Below are 22,163 nucleotides of genomic sequence, written 5' to 3'. Positions count from 1 at the left end.
TTTGAAAGTGGCAATAAAAGAGGACAATGTAGTCAAGAAAGTATACGGAATGCTTGCCTTCATTGGACGGGGCATCGAGTATAAAACTGGCAAGTCATGCTGCAGTTGTATAGAACCTTGGTAAGGCCGCATTTGGAACATTGCGCACAATTCTGGTCACCACCCTACCAGAAGGATGTGGAGGGGGCAGAGGAGGTTTACCAGGATGCTGCCTGGTCTGGAGGGTGTTCACTATGTGGAGAGGCTGAATAGACTCGGACTGTTTTCATTAGAAAGACGGAGGTTGAGGGGTGACCCGATAGAGGGCTACAAGATTATGAGGGGCATGGATAGAGTGGATGGGCAGGCACACTTTCCCAGGGTGGAGGGGTCAGTCACCAGGGGGCATAGGTTTAAGGTCTGTGGGGCAAAGTTTAGAGGAGATGTGTGAGGCAGGTTTTTTACACAGAGGGTGGTGAGTGCCTGGAACGCGTTGCCGGGGAGGTTGTGGAAGCAGATACATTAACGGCATTCAAAAGGCATCTTGACAAACACATAGGATGGGTATAGAGGGAATTGACACATTGAAGTGCTGAGGGTTTTGGCAAAGGTTAGTATCATGACTGGTCAATCCCTTTTAGTATCTTGTACACCTCGATCAGATCCCCTCTCATCCTTCTAAACTCCAGCGAGTATGAACCCAAACTGTTTAATCTCTCCTCACACGTTAACCCTTTCCTTCCCGGAATCAATCTGGTGAACCTCCTCTGAACTGCCTCCAACGCCACCACATCCTTCCTCAAATAAGGAGACCAAACCTGGACCCAATACTCCAGATGTGGTCTCACATACACTCTATACAATTGCAACAACACTTCTCTACTTTTATACTCCAGTCCTTTTGCAATAAACATTAACATTCCATTTGCCTTTTAAATTAGGTTAATTACAGGGGACTGGAGTTGTTCCTTTGCTTATGAAGAGTAGCAAGTGTAATCCAGGAAGTTAAAGGCCGGTAAGCCTTAGGTCAGTGGTAGGAAAATTATTGGAGAGGATTCTTCGAGACAGGATTTACTCCCATTTGGAAGCAAATGGACTGATTAGCGAGAGGCAGCGTGGTTTTGTGAAGGGAAGGTCGTATCTCACTAACATGATCGGGTTTTTCGAGGAAGTGACAAAGGTGATTTATGCAGGTAGAGCAGTGGATGCTGTCTGCACGGACTTCAGTAAGGCCTTTGACAAAGTCCCTCATGGCAGACTGGTACAAAAATAATAATAATAATAATCGCTTATTGTCACAAGTAGGCTTCAATGAAGTTACTGTGAAAAGCCCCCAGTCTCCACATTCCGCGCCTGTTCAGAGAGGCCAGTACGGGAATTAAACCCGCACTGCTGGCCTTGTTCTGAATTACAAGCCAGCTGTTTAGCCCACTGTGCTAAACCCCAAAAGGGTAGAGGTTTTTGGTTAGACGGGCAGCATGGTCGGCACAGGCTTGGAGGGCCGAAGGGCCTGTTCCTGTGCTGTACTGTTCTTTGTTCTTTGTTTATGCTGTAGCTGCAGACTGACTTTCTGTGATTCATGAACAAAGACGCCCAGATCCCTCTGCCCAGATGCATTCTGAATCTGCTTTTTATTTAGATAATAATTGGTCTGACTATTTGTTTGGCCAAAATGGATAACCTCACACTTATCCACACTAAACTCCATCTGCCAAACTTTGGTCCATTCTCCTAGCTTGTGTATAACCTTCTGTAAAATCGTTATAGAAACATAGAAAATAGGAGCAAGAGGAGGCCATTCAGCCCTTCGAGCCTGCTCCGCCATTCATTATGATCATGGCTGACCATCCAACTCAACAGCCTCATCCCGACTTCCCCCCTCCCCCCCCATATCCCTTAGATCATCTTCACCCTGAGTGCGATATCTAACTGCTGCTAGAAACCATACAATGTTTTAGCCTCAACTGCTTCCTGTGGTAATGAATCCCACAGGCCGACCATTCTCTGGGTGAAGAAATGTTTCCTCATCTCCGTCCTAAATGGTCTCCCCCGTATCCTCAGACTGTGCCCCCTGGTTCTGGACACACCCACCATCGGGAACATCCTTCCTGCATCTACCCTGTCCCCATCGGGAACATCCTTCCTGCATCTACCCTGTCCCCATCGGGGAACATCCTTCCTGCATCTACCCTGTCCCCATCGGGAACATCCTTCCTGCATCTACCCTGTCCCCATCGGGAACATCCTTCCTGCATCTACCCTGTCCCCATCGGGAACATCCTTCCTGCATCTACCCTGTCCCCATCGGGAACATCCTTCCTGCATCTACCCTGTCCCCATCGGGAACATCCTTCCTGCATCTACCCTGTCCCCATCGGGAACATCCTCCCTGCATCTACCCTGTCCCCATCGGGAACATCCTTCCTGCACCTACTCTGTCCCCATCGGGAACATCCTTCCTGCACCTACCCTGTCCCCATCGGGGAACATCCTTCCTGCATCTACCCTGTCCCCATCGGGAACATCCTTCCTGCATCTGCCCTGTCCCCATCGGGAACATCCTTCCTGCATCTACCCTGTCCCCATCGGGAACATCCTTCCTGCATCTACCCTGTCCCCATCGGGAACATCCTTCCTGCATCTACCCTGACCCCATCGGGAACATCCTTCCTGCACCTACCCTGTCCCCATCGGGAACATCCTTCCTGCATCTACCCTGTCCCCATCGGGAACATCCTTCCTGCATCTACCCTGTCCCCATCGGGAACATCCTTCCTGCATCTACCCTGTCCCCATCGGGAACATCCTTCCTGCATCTACCCTGTCCCCATCGGGAACATCCTTCCTGCATCTACCCTGTCCCCATTGGGAACATCCTTCCTGCATCTACCCTGTCCCCATCGGGAACATCCTTCCTGCATCTACCCTGTCCCCATCGGGGACATCTTCCTGCATCTACCCTGTCCCCATCGGGAACATCCTTCCTGCATCTACCCTGTCCCCATTGGGAACATCCTTCCTGCATCTACCCTGTCCCCATCGGGAACATCCTTCCTGCACCTACCCTGTCCCCATCGAGAACATCCTTCCTGCATCTACCCTGTCCCCATCGGGGAACATCCTTCCTGCATCTACCCTGTCCCCATAGGGAACATCCTTCCTGCATCTACCCTGTCCCCATCGGGAACATCCTTCCTGCATCTACCCTGTCCCCATCGGGAACATCCTTCCTGCATCTACCCTGTCCCCATCGGGAACATCCTTCCTGCATCTACCCTGTCCCCATCGGGGAACATCCTTCCTGCATCTACCCTGTGTCCATCGGGAACATCCTTCCTGCATCTACCCTGTCCCCATCGGGAACATCCTTCCTGCATCTACCCTGTCCCCATCGGGAACATCCTTCCTGCATCTACCCTGTCCCCATCGAGAACATCCTTCCTGCATCTACCCTGTCCCCATCGGGAACATCCTTCCTGCATCTACCCTGTCCAGTCCTGTTAGAATTTTACTGGTTTCTATGAGATTCCCCCTCATTCTTCGGAATTCCAGCGAGAACAATCCTAACGATTCAATCTCTCCTCATACATCAGTCCCACCATCACAGGAATCAATCTGGTAAAGCAAGAACATCCTTCCTCAGGAAAGGAGACCAAAACTGCACACAATATTCCAGGTGTGGCCTCACCAAGACCCTGTATAATTGCAGCAAGACATCCCTGCTCCTGTACTCGAATCCTCTGGCTATGAAGGCCAACATACCTTCTGTACCGCCTGCTGTAGCTGCATGCTTACCTTCAGTGACTGGTGTACGAGGGCACCCAGGTCTTGTTGCACATTCCCCTCTCCTTATCTATCGCCATTCGGATAATATTCTGCCTTCTTGTTTTTGCTACCGAAGTGGAGAACATAGAACACAGAAGAGTACAGCACAGAACAGGCCCTTTGGCCCTCGATGTTGTGCCGAGCATTGTCCGAAACCAAGATCAAGCTATCCCACTCCCTATCATTCTGGTGGGCTCCATATGCCTATCCAATAACCGCTTGAAAGTTCCTAAAGTGTCCGACTCCACTCTCACAGCAGGCAGTCCATTCCACACCTTAACCATTCTCTGAGTAAAGAACCTACCTCGGACATCCCTCCTATATCTCCCACCCTGAATCTTATAGTTACGCCCGCTTGTAACAGCTACATCCACCCGAGGAAATAGTCTCTGAACGTCCACTCTATCTATCCACCTCATCATCTTATAAACCTCTATTAAGTCGCCTCTCATCCTCCTCCGCTCCAAAGAGAAAAGCCCTAGCTTCCTCAACCTTTCCTCATAAGACCTATCCTGCAAACCAGGCAGCATCCTGGTAAATCTCCTTTGCACCCTTTCCAATGCTTCCACATCCTTCCTATAGTGAGGTGACCAGAACTGCACACAGTACTCCAAATGTGGTCTCACCGGGGTCATGTACAGTTGCAGCATAACCCCACGGCTCTTAAATAAACCCCTGTTAATAAACGCTAACACACTATAAGCTTCTTCACGGCTCTATCCACTTGAGTGGCAACCTTCAGAGATCTGTGGACATGAACCCCAAGATCTCTCTGTTCCTCCACATTCCTCAGAACCCTGTCGTTGACCCTGTAATCCGCATTCAAATTTTTTCTACCAAAATGAATCACCTCGCACTTAGAACATAGAACATAGAACAGTACAGGCCCTTCGGCCCTCGATGTTGTGCCGAGCAATGATCACCCTACTTAAACCCACATAACCCGCATACCCGTAACCCAACAATCCCCCCATTAACCTTACACTACGGGCAATTTAGCATGGCCAATCCACCTAAACCGCACATCTTTGGACTGTGGGAGGAAACCGGAGCACCCGGAGGAAACCCACGCACACACGGGGAGGACGTGCAGACTCCACACAGACAGTGACCCAGCCGGGAATCGAACCTGGGACCACTGGAGCTGTGAAGCATGGATGCTAACCACCATGCTACCGTGAGGGTTAAACTCCATCTGCCATTTTCCGGCCCAGTTCTGCATCCTATCAATGTCTCTTTCCAGCCTACACCAGCCCTCCACCTCATCCACTACTCCACCAATCTTGGCGTCATTAGCAAATTTACTGACCCACCCTTCAGCCCCCTCCTCCAAGTCATTGATAAAAATCACAAATAACAGAGGACCCAGCACTGATTCCTGTGGTACACCGCTGGTAACTGGTCTCCAGTCTGAAAATTTTCCATCCACCTGCACCCTCTGTCTTCTATGTGATAGCCAGTTACTTATTCAATTGGCCAAATTTCCCTCTATCCCACACCTCCTTACTTTCTTCATGAGCCGACCATGGGGAACCTTATCAAACGCCTTACTGAAATCCATGTATACGACATCAACTGCTCGACCTTCATCTACACACTCAGTTACCTCCTCAAAGAACTCAATGAAATTTGTGAGGCAAGACTTATCCTTCACGAATCCATGTTGACTATCCCGGATTAAGCTGCATCTTTCCAAATGGTCATAAATCCTATCCTTCAGGACCTTTTCCATTAACTTACCGACCACTGAAGTAAGACTAACTGGCCTATAATTACCAGGGTCATTCCTATTAACCTCGCATTTCTCCAAATTATTCTGCATCTGCCATTCATTTGCCCACTCACTCAACTTGTCCATATCACACTGAAGGATCTCTGCATCCTCCTCACAGCTCACCCTCCCACCAACTTGGTGTCATCTGCAAATTTGGAGATATGGGGCGGGATTCTCCGTTGGCCGATGCCGAAATCGGGGCGTGCGATCAGGCGGAGAGTAGGTCCCGACACCAAAATTGTGGCAGGTTAGGGTTTGTCGCTGAATCGCGATGCTCCGCCTCCTCAAAAATGATGTCATTGCAACACACGCCGTGAGCAGTTGCAACCCCATTTGCACCTCATTAGCAGGCCCGCCCACGATGCTCCACCTCCGATGGGCCGAGTTTCGATGCCGAGGTCCATGTGTGCTCTCAACGGTCGTGAAACGGGCGTGATGGCTGCTGAGAGAGAGAGAGGACATACAGACAGTGTCCAGCACCGTCATCATTCGCCAACAGTCGTTCTGATGGCTGGGGGTCTTCTGCCAGGGCTGGGGGGAATGGTGGGGAGTGGACAAGAGGTGGGCTGTGGGGACAGAGTTGTCGGGTACATAACACCATTACCGCAGCCGGCAAGGTTGTCACACGGCTGACAGCCTGCTCTAAACCTGCTGCTCTCGGTCGTACCCTGGGTGTCCTCTGGCCCCAGCCGACCCATCAGCTATATGGGCATTCCAGCACAACCTGTCCCATCTTTCCGGCCCTGATCAGTGTGTGTGCAATCCCTAATTTCCCTTGTAAGCTATGGATTGGCTACCTTTCCCGTTTTACTTTTGTGCCAAACACGAATAAACAATTGTTGAAGTTCTTCCATATGCTCTTTGAATGTTTGCCATTGCCTATCCGCTGTCATCCTTTAAGTAACATTCCCCAATTGATCATAGCCAACTCATGCATCATTTTATCATAGTTACCTTTGTTAAGATTCAAGACCCTAGTCTCAGAGTCAACTACTTCACTCTCCAACTTGATGAAAAATTCTATCATGTTATGGTCGCTCAACCCCATTGTCACAACACCAATGATTCCATTCTCATTACACAGTCCCCAGTCTAAGATGGCCTGTTCTCTAGTTGGCTCCTCAACATATTGATCCAGAAAACGGCCGCATGTACACTCCAGGTACTATTGTGATATCCTCTGTGATATTGTGGCTAATATGATTTGCCCAATCTATATGCAGATTAAAATCACCCATAATTACAAATGTTCCTTTATCACATGCAGCTCTAATTTCCTGTTTGATGCCATTCCCAACAATATCACTGCAGTTTGGGGGTCTGTACACAACGCCCACTAATCTTTTTTGCCCCTTGGTATTTCTCAACTCTACCCATACAGATTCCACATTGTCAGAACTAATATCCTCCTTCACTATGGTGTTAATTTCCTCTTTAACCAGAAATGCAACCCCACCGCTTTTCCTTTTTGTCTGTCCTTTCCAAATACTGAATACACCTGGACATTCAGGTCCCCTGGTCACCCTGCAGCCATGTCTCCATAATCCCGACAATATCATACCCAGTTACGTTTATTTGTGCAATTAGTTCCTGCACTTTATTGCGAATATTCCGCGCATTAAGGCACAAAGCCATTAAAGTTTGTCTTTTTTTAAATTTAGAGTACCCAATTATTTTGTTTTCAATTAAGGGGCAATTTAGTATGGCCAATCCACCTACCCTGCACATCTTTGGGTTGTGGGTGTGAAACCCACGCAAACACGGGGAGAATGTGCAAACTCCACACGGACAGTGACCCAGGGCCTGGATTTGAACCCGGGTCCTCAGTGCCGTAGGCAGCAATGCTAACCACTGTGCCACGTGCCGCACTAAGTTTGTCTTTTTAACATTACTTGTCCCACGCCCAATATTTTTCACAGTGGTCCTGTTTGAATCTGGCTTTTTGTTTCTCTGCCTATCACTTTTCTTATTCCCCTTTCTGTCTTTTGTTTTTATCCTTATTTCCACCTCCTCTGACTCCTTGCAGAGGTTCCCATCCCCCTGCCATATTACCCGCCCCAACCACTCTAGTAAATACACCCTCCCCCCACCCCGAGGACATCAGTTCCAGTCCTGCCCAGGTGTAACCCGTCCAGTTTGTTCAGGTCCAACCTCCCCCAGAACCGGTCCCAATGCCCCAGGAATCTGAAACCCTCCCCCTGAAACCATCACTTCAGCCACGTATTCATCCGATATATCCTGTTATTTCTACTCTGATTAGCACGTGGCACTGGGAGTAATCCTGAGGTCCGACTTCTCAACTTCCTTCCCAACTCCCAATATTCTGCTATTAGGACCTCATCCCTTTTGTTCCCTATGTCGTTTGTACCGAGTGTACCACGGCCACTGGCTGTTCACCCTCCCCCTCCAGGATGTCCTGTACCCGCTCCGAGACATCCCTGACCCTAGCACCAGGGAGGCAACATACCATCCTGGAGTCTCGTTTGCGGCCACAGAAATTCCTGTCTATGCCCCTTACAATTGAATCCCCGATAACTATTGCACTCTTACATTTATTATCCCTCCCCTCTGCAGAAGAACCAACTGTGGTGCCACGAGTTTGGCTGTTGCTGTTTTCCCCTGAGAGGCCGTTCCCCCCAACAGTATCCAAACTGCCTGCCTCGCTCTCTTGCTCTGTCTGGTGGTCACCCATTCCCTTCCTGCCTGCAGAGTCTGAGCCTGCGGTGTGACCACCTCTCTATACGTGCTATCCACAACACACCCCTACTCACTGATGCTGCAGTGTCCCGAGCCGCCGCTCCAGCTTCGAAACCTGGAGCACTCCCTGCACACATGCTGGCCCTGGGCACTGGAAATATTCCCAATCTCCCACATAGAGTAAGAGGAGCAAACCAAAGCTTTCCGATCTGCTGCCATGACGTACCCTGAAATTAAACCTTTGGAAAATGCTTACTATCAGATCATATCCATTTCTCTCGGGCCCTTCTTTCCTTCTCCTTGGGGCTGGTTTGGCACAGGGCTAAATCGCTGGCTTTGGAAGCAGACCAAGCAGGCCAGCAGCACGGTTCAATTCCCGTACCAGGCTCTCCGAACAGGCGCTGGAATGTGGCGACTAGGGGCTTTTCACAGTAACTTCATTTGAAGCCTACTCGTGACAATAAGCGATTTTCATTTAATTTCATTTTATCCTCGTAACTACCAATTATAGCCCTTGCAGATTATGAACACACAACAGATTTTCAAACCATAAAAGTGATAGAAGTTGTAAAGATTTATCAACCTTACCCACTACTTACCAATCAGCTCTCTCTCCCTTGTTGCCTCTTCTCCCAGTTCCACCTAACTCCCTGTTTCCACCCAACTCCGAAAGCACTTTCACTCAGCCAACCAGCACGCTCCTCTTCACTGTCTGCTTTCCCACCTACTTTAGTATCATCCGCAAATTTTGCTGTGTTATACTCTGTCCCCCTTACAGATCATTTATACAGATTGTAAACAGTTGAGGTCCGAGGACTGACCCCTGCGGTTCCCCGCTAGTTACAGTTCACCAGCCAGAGAAGGACCGTGGGCAGCACGGTAGCATAGTGGTTAGCACAGTTGCTTCACAACTCCAGGGTCCCAGGTTTGATTCTAGGCTTGGGTCACTGTGCGGAGTCTGCACGTTCTCCCCGTGTCTGCGTGGGTTTCTTCCGGGTGCTCCAGTTTCCTCCCATAGTCCTAAACTGTGCGGGTTAGGTGAATTAGCCATAATAAATTGTCCTTAGTGTCCAAAATTGCCCTTAGTGTTGGGTGAGGTTACTGGGTTATGGGGATAGGGTGGAGGTGTGGGCTTGGGGAGGGTGCGCTTTCCAAGAGCCAGTGCAGACTCGATGGGCCGAATGGCCTCCTTCTGCACTGTAAATTCTATGATTTAACCTGACCCTCTACTCGCTGTCAGTCAACCAATCCTCAATCCAATTTAGTACTCTCCCCCAATCCCCTGCGATCTCACCTTCTGGGTCAGTCTTTTATGCAGCACCTTGACAAATGCCTTCTGGAAGTCTAAATACACCACATCCACAGGTTCCCCATTATCCACCTTGCTGGTTACATCCTCAAAGAACCCAAGCGGGTTTGTCAAGAATAACTTAGCCTTCATAAACCAACACTGACAATGGTGGATTGGGCTTTGTCTTTCTAAATGTTCAGTCAGATTGGTCAGACACTGGGAAAAACTCTAGTGCATTTTTGCAAAAGTGTGGTGGGAGCTTTGGCATCCACCCTCTTTTTAAAGTTTGTGTTGTGGTGAGATTCTCCTTGTTTATTGTTTGGCCAAAGGTGCAGAACATGTCCCAATCTATTGAGGTCCTGAACCTGAGGACACAGAGGGACTTTCAGTATGTGTTAAAAATGGAAACACAAATGAAGGGGCTGAAGGGGAAATTTCGACAAATTGAAGATGACCGGAAGACACTCCTCACAAAACATTTCCAGGTAGGACTCAATATTTTACTATCAGTGAACAAAGAAGAACAAAGAACAATACAGCACAGAATCAGGCCCTTCGGCCCACCAAGCCTGTACCGGTCATGATACCAACCTTTGCCAAAACCCTCAGCACTTCCTTGTGCCGTCTCCCTCTATACCCATCCTATCCATGTGTTTGTCAAGATGCCTTTTGAACGCCGTTAATGTATCGGCTTCCACAACCTCCCCTGGCAACGCATTCCAGACACTCACCACCCTCTGTGTAAAAAAACCTGCCTCCCACATCTCCTCTAAACTTTTCCCCACGGACCTTAAACCTCTGCCCCCTGGTGACTGATCCCTCCACCCTGGGAAAGAGTGCCTGCCCATCCACTCTATCCTTGCCTCTCATAATCGTGTAGACCTCTATCAGGTCACCCCTCAACCTCCGTCTTTCTAATGAAAACAGTCCAAATCTATTCAGCCTCTCCGCATAGCTAACACCCTCCAGACCAGGCAACATCCTGGTAAACCCCCTCTGCATCCTCTCCAAAGCCTCCACATCCTTCTGGTAGTATGGCGACCAGAATTGTGCGCAATATTCCCAGTGCAGCCTTACCAAGGTTCTATACAACTGCAACATGACAGTTTTTATACTCGATGCTCCGTCCAATGAAGGCAAGCATTCCGTATGCTTTCTTCACTACCTTGTCCACTTGTGTTGCCACCTTCAAAGATCTGTGGACCTGCACGCCCAGATCTCTCTGACTTTCTATGTTCCTAAGAGTTTTGCCATTTACGGTATATTTCCCCTCGATGTTAGACCTACCAAAATGCATTACCTCACATTTTTCTAGATTAAACGCCATTTGCCATTTCTCTGCCCAAGTCTCCAACCTATCTATGTCCTGCTGTATCTTCTGACAATCCTCAACACTATCGGCCACTCCACCAACCTTGGTGTCATCCGCAAACTTACTAATCAGACCGGCCACATTTTCCTCCAAATTGTTTATGTATACTGCAAACAGCAGAGGCCCCAGCACCAATCCCTGTGGAACACCATTAGTCACAACCCTCCATTCAGAAAAACACCCTCCTACTGCTACCCTCTACCATCTGTGACCAAGCCAGTTCTGTATCCACCTTACTACCTCACCTCTGATCCCGTGTGACTTCACCATTTGTACCAGTCTGCCATGAGGCACCTTCTCAAAGGCTTTACTGAAGCCCATGTAAACAACGTCCATCACCCTCCCCTCATCAATCATCTTTGTCAACTCCTCAAGAAACTCGATCAAGTTAGTGAGGGACGACCTCCCCTTCACAAAACCATGCTGTCTATCACTAATGAGGCCATTTGTTTCCAAACGGATATAAATCCTGTCCCTGAGAATTCTCTCCAACAATTTACCTACTACCGACGTGAGGCTCACCGGCCTATAGTTTCCTGCATTATCCCAGCTACCTTTCTTAAACAACGGTTCCACATTATCTATTCTCCAGTCCTCTGGGATCTCACCTGTAGCCAATGAGGATACAAAGATGTCAGTCAAGGCTTCAGCAATTTCCTCCCTTGCTTCCCTCAGTATTCTGGGGTAAATCCCATCCGGCCCAGAAGATTTATCTACGTTAATATCTTTTAAAAGATCCAATACTGCCTCCTTTTCAATGTGACCATGACCCAGACAGTCCACACACCCTACCCAAGAATCAACTTCCACAAAAAAAGCTTGTTGCTATCCATTCTGTACATACCTCTCACGATTTTGTAGACCTCATTGAGGTCCCCCCATAACCTCCGTCTTTCTAATGAAAACAATCCTAGTCTACTCAACCTTTCTTCATAGCTAGCACCCTCCATACCAGGCAACATCCTGCTGAACCTCCTCTGCACCCTCTCTAAAGCATCCACATCCTTCTGGTAATGTGGCGACCAGAACTGCACGCAGTATTCCAAATGTGGCCTAACCAAAGTCCTATACAACTGTAACATGACCTGCCGACTCTTGTACTCAATACCCCGTCCGATGAAGGCAAGCATGCTGTATGCCTTCTTGACCACTCTATCGACCTGCGTTGCCACCTTCAGGGTACAATGGACCTGAACACCCAGATCTCTCTGCACATCAATTTTCCCCAGGGCTTTTAGACCGTATAGTTCGCTCTTGAATTGGATCTTCAAAAACGCATCACCTCGCATTTGCCTGGATTGAACTCCATCTGCCATTTCTCTGCCCAACTCTCCAATCTATCTATATTTTGCTATATTCTCTGACAGTCCTCCTCGCTATCTGCTGCTCCACCAATCTTAGTGTCATCTGCAAACTTGCTAATCAGACCACCTATACCTTCCTTCAGATCATTTATGTATATCACAAACAACAGTGGTCCCAGCACGGATCCCTGTGGAACACCACTAGTTACAGTTCTCCATTTTGAGAAACTCCCTTCCACTACTACTCTCTGTCTCCTGTTGCCCAGCCAGTTCTTTATCCATCTAGCTAGTACACCCTGGACCCCATGAGACTTCACTTTCTCCATCAACCTACCATGAGGAACCTTATCAAATCCCTTCCCTCATCAATCAACTTTGGCACTTCCTCAAAGAATTCTATTAAGTTGGTGAGACATGACCTTCCTGCACAAAACCATGCTGCCTATCACTGATAAGCCCATTTTCTTCCAAATGGGAATAGATCCTATCCCTCAGTATCTTCTCCAGCAGCTTCCCTACCACTGACGTCAGGCTCACCAGTCTATAATTCCCTGGATTATCCTTGCTACCCTTCTGAAACAAGGGGACAACATTAGCAATTCTCCAGTCCTCAGGTACCTCACCCGTGTTCAAGGATGCTGCAAAAATATCTGTTAAGGCCCCAGCTATTTCCTCTCTCACTTCCCTCAGTAACCTGGGATAGATCCCATCCGGACCTGGGGACTTGTCCACCTTAATGCCTTTTAGAATACCCAACACATCCTCCCTCCTTATGCCGACTTGACCTAGAGTATTTAAACATCCATCCCTAACCTCAACATCCGTCTTGTCCCTCTCCTTGGTGAATACCGATGCAAAGTACTCGTTAAGAATCTCACCCATTTTCTCTGACTCCAGGCATAACTTTCCTCCTTTTTCCTTGAGTGGGCCAATCCTTTCTCTAGTTACCCCCTTGCTCCTTATATATGAATAAAAGACTTTGGGATTCACCTTAATCCTACTTGCCAAGGACTTTTCATGACCCCTCCCAGCCCTCCTAATTTCCCACTTCAGTACCTTCCTACTTTCTTTATACTTCTCAAGGGTTTTGACTGTTCCCACCCTTCTAGACCATACAAACGCCTCCTTTTTCTTTTTGACGAGGTTTACAATATCCCTCATTATGATAATCTCCCTAAACTTCCCATACTTATCCTTCGTTCTCTCAGGAACATGACTTTCCTGAACCCTAATCAACTGTCGCTTGAAAGACTCCCACATGTCCGATGTTGATTTCCAATCCAACAGCCACACCCAATCCAAATTCTTCAAATCCTGTCTAATGTTATCGGAATTTGCCTTTCCCCAGTTTAGCCCCTTAACGCGAGGGTTACCCTCATCCCTGTCCAAATGTACCCTAAAACTTGCAGAATTGTGGTCACCACTCCCAAAATCTTCCCCTACTGAAACCTCAACCACCTGTCCAGGCTCATTCCCCAATACCAGGTCCAGTACTGGCCCTTCCCGAGTTGGACTATCTACATATTGCATCAATAAGCCTTCCTGGATACACCTTACAAACTCTGCCCCATCCAAACCCCCAACACTCAGTGAGTCCCAGTCAATATTGGGGAAGTTAAAATCCCCGACCACAACAACCCTGTTACTTTTGCACCTATCCAGAATCTCTCTACCTATCTGCTCCTCCATCTCTCGCTGGCAGTTGGGGGGCCTGTAATAAACCCCAACATTGTGATTGCCCCCTTCCTGTTCCTGAGCTCTACCCAGAATGCCTCATTGTATGAGCCCTCCAAGGTGTCCTCCTGCAGTACGGCTATAATATTCTCCTTAACCAGTAATGCTACTCCCCCAACCCTTTTATATCCCCTTCTATCTATCCTGAAGCATCTATATCCTTCAACGTTCAGCTGCCAATCCTGCCCCTCCTTTAGCCATGTTTCTGTGATAGCCAAGTACTAATAAGTGCTTGAAGTTCATCAGCCTTACCTGCTATACTTCTGGCATTGAAACAAATACACTTCAAACCCCTGTGTTTGAGCAGACAGGGTGATGTTGTTCTCTTATTTTTGTTCTCTATTTCCCCTGAGTGAAAAATAAAAGGTGAATCTTGGATTTTGACTTGTCGAACTTTTTAGGAGCTGAAAGAAAAGATGGAAGAATTACTCCCACTGATCCCTGTCCTGGAACAATATAAAACGGACAGCAAACTGATCATTCAGTTCAAAGATGAGGTGAGGAATCTGTCTGCAGTGCTGACTGAGATTCAGGAGGAAATCGGAGCTTATGACTATGATGAGCTACAGCAGAGAGTCCTTAACCTGGAGAGCAGACTGCACGACTGCATGAAGAAACTCTGTGAGTTTATAATATTTGGAATAATGTTGCAACTTGAATTGCTGAGAAAAAGTAACTGACCCTAACTTGAATGCTGAATGTAGCCGTACAGCACAGAATCACTGCATCACGGAGGAGACTATTCAGCCCAGCCAGTCTGCACTGACGCTCTGAAAGAGCACTCCACATCGGCCCAATCCCGCACCCTTCCCGGCGAGTCTGCACTGACGCTCGGAAAGAGCACTCCACATCAGCCCAATCCCCCACCCCTCCCAGCCAGTCTGCACTGACGCTCGGAAAGAGCACTCCACATCAGCCCAATCCCCCACCCCTCCCAGCCAGTCTGCACTGACGCTCGGAAAGAGCACTCCACATCGGCCCAATCCCCCACCCTTCCCGGCGAGTCTGCACTGACGCTCGGAAAGAGCACTCCACATCGGCCCAATCCCCCACCCTTCCCGGCGAGTCTGCACTGACGCTCGGAAAGAGCACTCCACATCGGCCCAATCCCCCACCCTTCCCGGCGAGTCTGCACTGACGCTCGGAAAGAGCACTCCACATCGGCCCAATCCCCCACCCTTCCCGGCGAGTCTGCACTGACGCTCGGAAAGAGCACTCCACATCGGCCCAATCCCCCACCCTTCCCGGCGAGTCTGCACTGACGCTCGGAAAGAGCACTCCACATCGGCCCAATCCCGCACCCCTCCCAGCCAGTCTGCACTGACGCTCTGAAAGAGCACTCCACATCGGCCCAATCCCCCACCCTTCCCGGCGAGTCTGCATTGACACTCTGAAAGAGCACTCCACATCGGCCCAATCCCCCACCCTTCCCGGCGAGTCTGCACTGACGCTCGGAAAGAGCACTCCACATCGGCCCAATCCCCCACCCCTCCCAGCCAGTCTGCACTGACGCTCGGAAAGAGCACTCCACATTGGCCCAATCCCGCACCCCTCCCGGCCAGTCTGCATTGATGCTCGGAAAGAGCACTCCACATCGGCCCAATCCCCCACCCTTCCCGGCGAGTCTGCACTGACGCTCGGAAAGAGCACTCCACATCGGCCCAATCCCCCACCCCTCCCAGCCAGTCTGCACTGACGCTCGGAAAGAGCACTCCACATCGGCCCAATCCCCCACCCTTCCCGGCGAGTCTGCACTGACGCTCGGAAAGAGCACTCCACATCGGCCCAATCCCGCACCCCTCCCGGCCAGTCTGCACTGATGCTCGGAAAGAGCACTCCACATCGGCCCAATCCCCCACCCCTCCCAGCCAGTCTGCATTGATGCTCGGAAAGAGCACTCCACATCGGCCCAATCCCCCACCCTTCCCGGCGAGTCTGCACTGACGCTCGGAAAGAGCACTCCACATCGGCCCAATCCCCCACCCTTCCCGGCGAGTCTGCACTGACGCTCGGAAAGAGCACTCCACATCGGCCCAATCCCCCACCCTTCCCGGCGAGTCTGCACTGACGCTCGGAAAGAGCACTCCACATCGGCCCAATCCCCCACCCTTCCCGGCGAGTCTGCACTGACGCTCGGAAAGAGCACTCCACATTGGCCCAATCCCGCACCCCTCCCGGCCAGTCTGCATTGATGCTCGGAAAGAGCACTCCACATCGGCCCAATCCCCCACCCCTCCCAGCCAGTCTGCACTGACGCTCGGAAAGAGCACTCCACATCGGCCCAATCCCCCACCCCTCCCGGCGAGTCTGCATTGACACTCTGAAAGAGCACTCCACATCGGCCCAATCCCCCACCCCTCCCAGCCAGTCTGCACTGACGCTCTGAAAGAGCACTCCACATTGGCCCAATCCCGCACCCCTCCCGGCCAGTCTGCATTGATGCTCGGAAAGAGCACTCCACATTGGCCCAATCCCGCACCCCTCCCGGCCAGTCTGCATTGATGCTCGGAAAGAGCACTCCACATTGGCCCAATCCCCCACCCCTCCCAGCCAGTCTGCACTGACGCTCGGAAAGAGCACTCCACATCGGCCCAATCCCGCACCCCTCCCAGCCAGTCTGCACTGACGCTCGGAAAGAGCACTCCACATTGGCCCAATCCCGCACCCCTCCCGGCCAGTCTGCACTGATGCTCGGAAAGAGCACTCCACATCGGCCCAATCCCCCACCCTTCCCCGTGACCTGCACATTGATCACGGCCAATCCACCTGACCGGCACACATTTGGACTGTGGGAGGAAAGCGGGGAACTCGGAGGAAATCCACTCAGACACGGGGAGAAAGTGCAAACTCCGCACAGACAGTGACCCCCAAGGCCGGAATTGATCCCGGATCTCTGGCTCTGTGAGGCAGCAGTGCTAACCACTGTGCTGCACCTCAAAATTAATGACCCTGCCAGGACACAAACCCGGAACCTTTGAATGTCTGAAAATCAACTCGAACTTCAATGTAGAATCCACTGCGCCATGGAGTCTCTGTGGCATTTCATAACCTTGGAAATCCCAGGATTGATGGCCACTCTGCCCATCAAGCCAGCTAGAACCAGTCTGCTTAATCCCATTTGTTTGTCAATCCCCTTATCTTTTTATAATTTTTGTTCTCAAATTCTCATTCCCTTTTGAGCAATGATAACATTTTCATGTTTGTGGTAACTTGAGTCCACAAACAAGGTGGTTGAATACGTTGTCAAAATAAGGACTTTTTTGTACAAATTATCATAATATCCACTCATGTATATAATGAGGTGCAGACAGGCAGTGATTGACACACAGGATGATCAGTAAGCATACAGCACAGTGCAGCCAATCACCAGTGGTCACTAGGACACGACCACTATAAAGCCAGAGGGCACTAGGTTTCCCGCTCTCTCGGGACCCAGCTACTGAGACAGTCAGAGTCCGTGAGCTAGCCAGTGCCAACACCATGCGGTAGCTAGTAAGGCTGGTCAGGCTACTACAAGGTCACCAGTCAGATCAGTGTAGTGGCGACCCACAGCTGAATATGTATATTAGTTATGTCGTTGAATAAAACCGTGTTGGATCTTCTCCAGTGTTAGACATCTGTTTCTAGCTTCACTGCATCGAGTGCAGTCCACATTGAACCAACCTGCCTAACACACCATGGTACCAGAGTGTTACTGAGCTTGACGGACCTACCTCGAGTGAATCAACATTGACCAGCAAGCAGCCATCCGGTGAAATGGAAAACATCCAGCCTCCTCCGCAGCTCCGCATCTCCGGCAACCTCGGCGCCAATTGGAAGATCTTCAAGCACAAGTTCCTCTTATACATCGAGGCCGCCGACCTCAAGGCCGCATCGGATGCCAGGAAGATCGCGCTATTCCTCTCCACCGCGTGGGACCACGCCATCCACATCTACATCTCCTTTACGTTCGCTGAAGGTGAAGACAAAACAAAATTCAAAACAGTCCTGCTGAAGTTCGACAGCCACTGAGACATTGAGGTGAATGAGAGCTTTGAACGGTACGTTTTCCAGCCGAGGCTTCAGGGTAAGGATGAACCTTTTCAGTCTTTCTTGACCCATCTCCGCATCCTAGCGCAGTCATGTAACTATGACTCGACGGCTGATTCCATGATCCAGGATCAGATCGTTTTCGGGGTCCACTCCCTTCGGCAGCAGCTCCTGAAAGTCAAACAGTTGACCCTCTCTGTCGCTATCGAGACGTGCTTTGTCCATGAGCATGCTAAGAAACGTTACTCCTACATCAGGGTGACAGAGACTGCAAAGCTGGCCTCCCATGAGGCGGATCGGGCGCAGGCCATCACACAGATGCAGGGCCTGAGCATTGGGGAGAGTGGCCATTTTGCGCGCTTTTCCCTGGTCCCTGCACATGCGCGCCACCACCGAGTAGATGACGAGACCGACAACCCGACAACTCGAATTGTAGCTCCAGTATACAGGAGGTTGAGAGTCATGAGGTCATGAGTAAGGTTTCAAAGTTGCAGGAGTGTACCGGCAGCAAGGAAGTTGGTTTAAAGTGTGTCTTCTCAATGCCAGGAGCATCCGGAATAAGGTGGGTGAACTTGCGGCATGGGTTGGTACCTGGGACTTCGATGTTGTGGCCATTTCGGAGACATGGATAGAGCAGGGACAGGAATGGTTGTTGCAGGTGCCGGGGTTTAGATATTTCAGTAAGCTCAGGGAAGGTGGTAAGAGAGGGGGAGGGGTGGCATTGTTAGTCAAGGACAGTATTACGGTGGCAGACAGGAAGTTTGATAAGGACTCATCTACTGAGGTAGTATGGGCTGAGTTTAGAAACAGGAAAGGAGAGGTCACCCTGTTAGGGCTTTTCTATAGGCCTCCGAAAAGTTCCAGAGATGTAGAGGACAGGATTGCAAATATGATTCTGGATAGGAGCGAAAATAACAGGGTAGTTGTTATGGGGGACTTTAACTTTCCAAATATTGACTGGAAACGCTATAGTTCGAGTACTTTAGTTGGGTCCGTTTTTGTCCAATGTGTGCAGGAGGGTTTCCTGATGCAGTATGTAGATAGACCAACAAGAGGCGAGGCCGTATTGGATTTGGTACTGGGTAATGAACCAGGACAGGTGTTAGATTTGGAGGTAGGTGAGCATTTTGGTGATAGTGACCACAATTCGATTACGTTTACTTTAGCGATGGAAAGGGATAGGTATAAACCGCAGGGCAAGAGTTATTGCTGGGGGAAAGGCAATTATGATGCGATGAGGCAAGACTTAGGATGCATCGCCTGGAGAGGAAAACTGCAGGAGATGGACACAATGGAAATGTGGAGCATGTTCAAGGAACAGCTACTGCATGTCCTTGATAAGTATGTACCTGTTAGGCAGGGAGGAAGTGGTCGAGTGAGGGAACCATGGTTTACTAAAGCAGTTGAAACACTTGTCAAGAGGAAGAAGGAGGCTTATGTGAAGATGAGATGTGATGGTTCAGTTGGGTCCCTTGAGAGTTACAAGTTAGCTAGGAAGGACCTAAAGAGAGAGCTACGAAGAGCCAGGAAGGGACATGAGAAGTCTTTGGCAGGTAGGATCAAGGATAACCCTAAAGCTTTCTATAGATATGTCAGGAATAAAAGAATGACTAGGGTAAGAGTAGGGCCAGTCAAGGACAGTAGTGGGAAGTTGTGCATGGAGTCCGAGGAGATAGGAGAGGTGCTAAATGAATATTTTTCATCAATATTCACACAGGAAAAAGACAATGTTGTCGAGGAGAATACTGAGATTCAGGCTACTAGACTAGAAGGGCTTGAGATTCATAAGGAGGAGGTGTTAGCAATTCTGGAAAGTGTGAAAATAAATAAGTCCTCTGGGCCGGATGGGATTTATCCTAGGATTCTCTGGGAAGCTAGGGAGGAGATTGCTGAGCCTTTGGCTTTGATCTTTATGTCATCATTGTCTACAGGAATAGTGCCAGAGGACTGGAGGATAGCAAATGTTGTCCCCTTGTTCAAGAAGGGGAATAGAGAGAACCCCGGTAACTATAGACCAGTGAGCCTTACTTCTGTTGTGGGCAAAGTCTTGGAAAAGTTTATAAGAGATTGGATGGATAATCATCTGGAAAGCAATAATTTGATTAGAGATAGTCAACACGGTTTTGTGAAGGGTAGGTCATGCCTCACAAACCTTATCGAGTTCTTTGAGAAGGTGACCAAACAGGTGGATGAGGGTAAAGCAGTTGATGTGGTGTATATGGATTTCAGTAAAGCGTTTGATGAGGTTCCCCACGGTAGGCTATTGCAGAAAATACGGAGGCATGGGATTCAGGGTGATTTAGCAGTTTGGATCAGAAATTGGCTAGCTGGAAGAAGACAAAGGGTGGTGGTTGATGGGAAATGTTCAGCCTGGAGTCCAGTTACTAGTACCACAAGGATCTGTTTTGGGGCCACTGCTGTTTGTCATTTTTATAAATGAGGGAGGAGGGTGTAGAAGGATGGGTGAGTAAATTTGCGGATGACAAAGTCGGTGGAGTTGTGGACAGTGCAGAAGGATGTTACAAGTTACAGAGGGACAAAGATAAGCTGCAGAGCTGTGCTGACAGGTGGCAAATGGAGTTCAATGCAGAAAAGTGTGAGGTGATTCATTTTGGAAGGAATAACAGGAAGACAGAGTACTGGGCTAATGGTAAGATTCTTGGTAGTGTGGATGAGCAGAGAGATCTCGGTGTCCATGTACATAGATCCCTGAAAGTTGCCACCCAGGTTGATAGGGTTGTTAAGAAGGCGTACGGTGTGTTAGCTTTTATTGGTAGAGGAATTGAGTTTCGGAGCCATGAGCTCATGTTGCAGTTGTACAAAACTCTGGTGCGGCCACTTTGGAGCACTGCGTGCAATTCTGGTCGCCGCATTATAGGAAGGATGTGGAAGCATTGGAAAGGGTGCAGAGGAGATTTACCAGAATGTTGCCTTGTATGGAGGGAAGATCTTATGAGGGAAGGCTGAGGGACTTAAGGCTGTTTTCGTTAGAGAGAAGAAGGTTAAGAGGTGGCTTAACTGAGGCATACAAGATGATCAGAGGATTAGATAGGGTGGACATTGAGAGCCTTTTTCCTCGGATGGTGATGTCCAGCACGAAGGGACATAGCTTTAAATTGTGGGGAGATAGATATCGGACAGATGTCAGAGGTAGGTTCTTTACTCAGAGAGTAGTAAGGGTGTGGAATGCCCTGCCTGCAACAGTAGTGGACTCGCCAACACTAAACGCATTCAAATGGTCATTGGATAGACATATGGACGATAAGGGAATAGTGTGGATGGGCTTTAGAGGGGTTTCACAGGTCGGCGCAACATCGAGGGCCGAAGGGCCTGTACTGCGCTGCAATGTTCTATGTTCTATGCGCAGGTGAGTACGTCGATCGACCGCACTGCGCATGCGCGATGGCGCACAAAACACGCTGACGTCGGCGACATGACCTGTCCGAATTGTGGCTCCGCCCACTTAAAGTGGCAATGTCCGGCAAAAGGACGCTGGTGTCTACAGTGTGGCAACCATGGCCATGACGCAGCCCTTTGTCGATCTGCTCCACCGCTCAGCAGGCAGCGATCCCACCTGCGGCGCAGAAATGTCCGCTCAATACAACAAGGCATGCCGATTCCGATCCCGACAGCCCAACACACCCTGATGCTGAGTGCCTCAAGTCCCCATCCCGGGTGGACATCATAACGACACATGCGCTGCCTTCCACCACAACGGCGAAACGCCTCTCGATCCTCAGTGTGGATCCCGATGATGAGTGGTGTGCTGTCCTCACAGTTAACAAGGCTCGTATCCGGTTCAAACTGGACACCGGCGCATTGGCGAACCTCATCTCAAAATATGACCTCGACACCATCCGCGTCAGACCAAGCATTCTTCCACCGGCCTGCCAGCTCCTTGACTACAATGGCAATGCCATAGCTGCCAGTGGCTCGTGTCAACTAGCAATAAGGCAATCAAGGTGACGCTGCGGCTTGAAATCGTCGGGACTGACAGGGCCTCCCTGCTCGGTGCTCAAGCCTGCAACTCCTGAACCTGGTTCAGTGAGTCCACACCATGTCATCAACATCACCGGCGACGGTCTCGCCCGATGGAAACTTGCAAGCCGGCATAGATGACATCATCACGCAGTACCACAGCGTATTCGATGCAATGGG

The 22,163-nt window shown here is 49.7% G+C and overlaps 1 protein-coding gene across 1 annotated transcript in view; it reads left to right on the top strand.

Moving 5' to 3' along the window:
• The window catches only part of olfm3a (olfactomedin 3a), a 78,276-nt gene that overhangs the window by 15,072 nt on the left and 41,041 nt on the right, over positions 1-22,163 (top strand). Inside the window, exons 3-4 of the mRNA XM_038793574.1 lie at positions 9,896-10,051; positions 14,378-14,597. Coding sequence (XP_038649502.1) covers positions 9,896-10,051; positions 14,378-14,597 — 376 coding nt within the window. The remainder of the gene's footprint in view (positions 1-9,895; positions 10,052-14,377; positions 14,598-22,163) is intronic.

Source organism: Scyliorhinus canicula, chromosome 4 (assembly GCF_902713615.1).
Source record: "Scyliorhinus canicula chromosome 4, sScyCan1.1, whole genome shotgun sequence".
NCBI lineage: Eukaryota > Metazoa > Chordata > Chondrichthyes > Carcharhiniformes > Scyliorhinidae > Scyliorhinus > Scyliorhinus canicula.
Note: the sequence above shows the minus strand (reverse complement) of the source record. Positions and strands in the feature narration are given on the sequence as shown.